The sequence below is a fragment of the Amphiura filiformis genome, chromosome 11 (genome assembly GCF_039555335.1).
Source record: "Amphiura filiformis chromosome 11, Afil_fr2py, whole genome shotgun sequence".
NCBI lineage: Eukaryota > Metazoa > Echinodermata > Ophiuroidea > Amphilepidida > Amphiuridae > Amphiura > Amphiura filiformis.
In genome coordinates, this window is record NC_092638.1 from 1,227,262 (window position 1) to 1,233,261 (window position 6,000).

Sequence of the window (6,000 nt, forward strand, 5' to 3'; positions counted from 1 at the left end):
GACAGTTGTTCATGCGGTACTTTATTGGTGCAAACCAATAAAGTAAAGTTTATTTAAAATAAATGTTACGAAAAAAGATAAGATTACCATTATTTGCAATGATTTTAAGGGCAATGAAGTTACTATATATTTTGTTATGAAAGGCGAACAAAGAAGTGACATTTGAAGCTTGAATTTACAAAAGCAAGCAAAACAAACAACTGCAGGTCAAATGCACAGGATAAAGAAACATCAGAAAGGCATGTAACCAGCCTAGTGTTGAAAACATGGAGAGAGTTTAGTTTCATGTTCAACCTCTTTAGAATTATCCTTTGTCATAACTGTTGGTAAAATTGATTGCAGAAAAGGGTGTGATTAACTAAAAACATACTTAAAACAATATATAGAACTCTTATCCTCTGCTAGAAGACTTGTAAACTCCTTAAACTGATCCAAAGTGCAGCAAGCGCTATGATCTAAATTCACTGACAAATGTAACTGTATGTTCTTTTTCTTATTTCTTATGTTTAATTATTGCAGTTATAGTAGACACAAACCAATGGTATCACAAGACCACGATTCATCCTGGAGAAATCAGCATCACTATTGGATCTGAATATGATTGAAATATGTATTACATAAGGACTGGATGAATGAGCTCATGTACCTACAAAAAATGAAGACGAATCTCATGACACTAATAATTCAGGGGTTCCCAACTGGCGGTTGTGTGGTTGGCCCTTGAACAGCTCTGAAATGCACAGTAAAAATAGCAAACCAAGGGGTTTCTTTGAAATGATTTTGACACTCCGTGGACCATGAGCAAATAATATTATAGTCATTATAAATGATTTCATTTGAACAAAATCAAAATATAACTCACGATTGACGGTTTCGCCTATCATGGTCGATAGGCATCATCAGAATGATGGTTGTTGATCCTTACTTCCGGTTGGACGAATCCCGGCCGACGAGGGTGTTTTATCAGCCAGGAGAGGATCATACACGTGACTAAGGAAGTGGGCCCCTCGTCTCTGTTCATGCGTTCGGGCCTCTTCTCCTGATCCAAATGGATTCTTTGATTCTTCTTGTATTTGCATCGCACTCTTTGCACAAGATCTTAGCATTGTCCCAATTGATGACATGGTTTTGCTGGACCGCATGGTCCGCAATGGCGGACTTAGACTGTTCACTCGCTGATTGTTTGCGAGATTGTCGGGTATAGTTGGTTTTGGTCTTTGGCACCCTAGCCGTTTCTTTTTGGTGCTCATTCAGTCTAGTTTCAAATTTGCGACCCGTCTCCCCCACGTAGGAGTGTTTACAGTTAGTGCATGGGATCTCATATACGCAGTCGGTGGTACTGAGAGGGTCAACTTTGTCTTTAGGATGCACTAGCATTTTACGGAGAGTGGTGTTCGGTTTCATGGCTGTCGCTATACCATGCTTTCTGAAGATTCGATTGGCTTTCTCTGCGAGTCCCTCTACGTACGGGATCACAACAAGTCCCTTTGTCTGATTTGCACTGTCTTTCTTGGTGTTAGATTTGCTCTGACTCTGTTTTTTCACCATTTTATCTTTGACTTGTTTGAAAGTCCAACCAGGGTAGCCACAGCGCCCGAGCGCCTGCTTGATATTTTCTTCTTCCTGCTTCTTATCCTCCTCTTCCGTAACTATGCTATTCATTCTATCAAGGAGCGTGCGGACAACACCCAGTTTATGGTGGATGGGGTGGTGGGACTCAAAGTTAAGGTACTGGTTGGTGTGGGTGACCTTCCTGTATACTAACAACTTAACCGAGCCATCCGCTTTCCGAACAATTAAAGTGTCCAAAAATGGAATTGTGCCTTCGTGTTCTTTCTCATAAGTGAACTTTATGCTTCCTGTAGGGTCGCTTTGATTGAGGTGGTCGGTGAGATTGTCTACCTGATCTTTTTTAACAATCTCTAATATGTCATCGACATATTTCTTCCAAAGGGTAGGTCTATAATCCAATGGCGCCGATGCCAGAGCTTGTTGCTCAAGAAATTCTAAATAAAGGTTAGCCACCAACGGGGAGACGGGGCTTCCCATAGCTGCACCGAACCGCTGTTTGTATATCTTTCCGCGGAACAAGAAATATGTCGTGGTGAGCACAAAGCGTAATAATTCTATCACATCGGTAGCCGTTAGCAGAGTTCTATTTTTAAGAGTCTTATCATTCTCAAGCCGAGATTTAATCACTTCCAGCGATTTATCTATGGGTGTGTTCGTAAATAACGAGACAACATCATGGGAGTTAAAAATCTCCCCCTCTTCGATAAACACTTCTGCCATACTTTCCGCAAGGTGCTTAGAATTACGAACATGGTGTTCTGTACCTCCTACAAGGGGACCTAAAATGTCTGCTAGTGCTCGAGATGTCTGGTAACCTATAGTGCCAGTGTAATCCACGATCGGACGGACCTTATTGCCTGGCTTATGAATTTTCGGGGTTCCGTAAATTCTAGGTATGTTTTCAGCTGTCGGATAGAGGAGCTCATATTGTGATCTTGTAATTTTTTCCTCTTTCTTGAGTCTACTAAGCATGGAAACTAGCTCTCTCTTATACCATTGGGTAGGGTCAGAGGAAAGTTGTTCATATGTTTTTTCATCATTTAACAACGCAGATATTTTTTCTTCTTACTCCGACACCTCCATGATAACAGTGGCTTTACCTTTATCTGCAGGTAATACAAGCACCGATTTTTCATTCTGAAGCTCACTAATAGCGCGTCTTTCGTCCCTAGTGATGTTTGATTTAGGGGGTTTAGAACTACGCATGGCACCGGCCATTTCTGATCTAAGTAAAGTGGCCTCATTATAAGGTAACTTACGGCATGCTTGCTCTGTAGCCACGATGTAGTCCTCATATGGAAGCTTCACCGGCGACGGCGCAAAATTGAGGCCTTTCGCTAGCACACTCTCCTGCGGCTTCTTCAACTGTTCTCCTTCTAATTCTACATTATCGGGTGTATTCCTTCTCTTCTTCGCTTGATATCGCTGTTGTAATCGTTCCAACTTCTGTGTATGGCGACATTTTGTTTTGCAAAATTCGCTCTCCGACTTCCGGTTCACATGATCGGTCACATGATCAACTAAGTCGCTAGGTAACCGAGGAAACAATTCCGATTCTACTCGCGATTTCTCTTCTTTTAGCGACTCTAATTTGTTGTTAATTAAGCGGATACGTTCACGAACAAGTTGTTGTTTAGCTTTATCTACGATCTCTCTCGCTTTTACCGTATTTATTGGGCACTTTAACTGTAAACTCCGGGGAGTGATGTGCAATTCCTTACAACGGAGATTGAATACAAGATGATTTCTGTGTCGAGCGATTTTCTTGCCGACTCCCCCCACTTCCTTAGTCACGTGTATGATCCTCTCCTGGCTGATAAAACACCCTCGTCGGCCGGGATTCGTCCAACCGGAAGTAAGGATCAACAACCATCATTCTGATGATGCCTATCGACCATGATAGGCGAAACCGTCAATCGTGAGTTATATTTTGGTTTTGTTCAAATGAAATCATTTATAATGTTTACCAACAAACCTGATGAATCTATTTAGTAATATTATAGTCAATAACCCCTGCACAAATTATCCATCCTGCAAAAATCTCTATTGGATGCGACTGGAATAGGTATGAGATAATATGAAATGATGAAGGACACCCTTCACCTGCAAGTAATGACGGAGCGTAATTATTATGACACAGGTTATGATATGAAATGATGAAGGACTCCCTTTACCTGCAAGTAATGAAGGAACATGATTATTATGACACAAGATATTCATCCTGCAGAAATCAGCACCTCTATTGGATCGAAATGTAAATTGACTTCATATACCTTCCGGTCAATGAAAGAACACCATCTTATGATACAAATTATGCATCCTAGAGAAATCAGCATCACTATTATGATCTGAATGTGACTGAAATAGGTATGGGATGGTATGAAATGATGAAGAATTTCCTTCATCTGCATGTGATGAAGGAGCATCGTATGACACAAATTCCTCATTCTGTAGAACTAAGAATCATTATTGGGTCTAAAGATGACTAAAATATGTATGAGACGTTACTGACAGGATGACTTCAATCACCTGCATGTAATGAAGGAACACCATCTTATGACACAAATTATTCATCCTAGAGAAATCAGTATCTCTATTGGATCTGACTGAAATATATAGGTATGAGATGGTATGAAACGATGAAGGACTTCATTCATCTGCATTAAATGAAAGAGCATCTTATAAGATAGTGCCGTACTATTACGCTGCCTTTCGTATTCGCCGAGGAGGACAATTTCGACCTCCTCGTTTGTTTACAAACAGAGATGTAGACATAAGGGCCTGTCAAAACTGTTCCGCTTGTCCAAATACTCAAGTATCAAAAGGATGGTTCACAATAGAGTGATTCATGCAACATGAATAAGGGATTAAAACACTGTGAAGTAGGACCATGCGCTTCTTTCCAATTTGGCATCAAGATTTCGAATGGAAACAGTTCAGACCCAGAAGACGATCATGTCAGAAATTAATATAATTTTGTTCTGGGTCTGATTATTTATTTATTATGACTACTTATAAGACATATGTGATGCGACCAAGCAAAATCAGTCGGAACTCTGAAATATTAAAGTTTCAGTTTCTTATAGGATAGTGTCACGGAGGTATAAGTGCGTTAGTGTTATAGACCTGATGGGGAAGTCCTCTTTTGGTCTATACGCTAGCGCGCTCGCCTCTTAAACCCAGGGTCGTGGGTTCGAGTCCCGGCAGGACCGGAAGTGGCTCGAGGAGGCGCAGGATATTTCCGTGAGGGGTTTGTGACATAAATGGTGGCAGCGGTGGTCCCTGGTGTTTCTTAACACCAGGGGGATCACCCATCGGAAAGGGTTAGGCGTTCATAAAAATGGCTGGCCGAGTATGCCTTGTATCAAGGACGACCAGTCTGGCCGAGTATGCCTTGTATCAAGGACGACCAGTTTAAACAGAGGAAGTAAGGCGCGAGGACGCGCCTTACGAGGAGGGGGAGCATGTCACGGAGGTATAAGTGCGTTAGTGTTATAGACCTGATGGGGAAGTCCTCTTTTGGTCTATACGCTAGCGCGCTCGCCTCTTAAACCCAGGGTCGTGGGTTCGAGTCCCGGCAGGACCGGAAGTGGCTCGAGGAGGCGCAGGATATTTCCGTGAGGGGTTTGTGACAATAGTAAAAAGCATTTACAAAGCTGAATTTTACACAGAACCCCATTGAAATTGAACAACTAGTTCCAAAGATATGAGCAATTAAATAGTTTCAAAAACAACAGGAAGCAAAGGCAATTAAATAGTTTCAAAAACAACAGGAAGCAAAGGATCTCAAAATCAGTATTTACGAGTTCCGACTGATTTTACCTGATTCTTCCTCCTGTCGAAATTAACACCACTATTGGGTATAATTATGACTCACTTAAGGTTCAAGATATTTGACCTATTATAAATAATAGATGTGACATTATACAATATCCGTCTATATTACATAATAGGGTATGAGATGCTGTAAGAGGATGACCATCTGCATCAAATCTCAGTAAACAGATGTATTTGTAGGATTGTACATTAAATAATTCAAATATTTTGCTGGGCAAATCCAATAAAAAAGTAACTCACTACTTTAGCTTTCGCCATCTGAGCTGACGGCTTGGTCACAAGTGTCTTGGTCCACTGCTTTTCCCGCGAAACTTCTTGTTGACATTTCCCGGAAGTGATGTTGTTTTTTGTTTTGAGCAGTTAATCGAATACGTGATCGAGAGAGACGATACCTTGGTCGCGTTTGATTGCTTTTGCCCCCATTTTGCGGATTTGGATAGCTTCCCTTATTCTTCTGGTGAATGCGTTCGAGTCCCTGTCAAGTACTTTTGCCCCTTCCCATTCGATGACGTGGTTTTCGTGAGCGATGTGGTCCGTAATGGCTGATTTGTGTTTTTCAGAAGTTGATTCTTTTCTGTTTGCTCTTGTGAA

At 41.3% G+C, this 6,000-nt stretch overlaps 2 protein-coding genes across 2 annotated transcripts in view; one reads left to right on the forward strand and one right to left on the reverse strand.

Moving 5' to 3' along the window:
- Positions 1 to 842, forward strand: part of LOC140164195 (bifunctional arginine demethylase and lysyl-hydroxylase JMJD6-like) — a 106,191-nt gene extending 105,349 nt beyond the window's left edge. The window contains 1 exon segment of the mRNA XM_072187441.1: positions 520 to 842. Coding sequence (XP_072043542.1) covers positions 520 to 605 — 86 coding nt within the window. The 3' untranslated portion in view covers positions 606 to 842.
- Positions 843 to 1,017: 175 nt separating this feature from the next.
- LOC140164182 (uncharacterized) lies at positions 1,018 to 2,544 on the reverse strand. Its single transcript, XM_072187423.1, has one exon. The coding sequence runs from the start codon at positions 2,542 to 2,544 to the stop codon at positions 1,018 to 1,020; it is 1,527 nt and encodes a 508-aa protein (XP_072043524.1).
- Between the last annotated feature and the right edge of the window lie 3,456 nt (positions 2,545 to 6,000).

Coding starts and splice junctions, on each gene's coding strand:
- LOC140164182 (XM_072187423.1), bottom strand. CDS start 2,544: ATGCTTAGTAGACTCAAGAAAGAGGAAAAAATTACAAGATCACAATAT.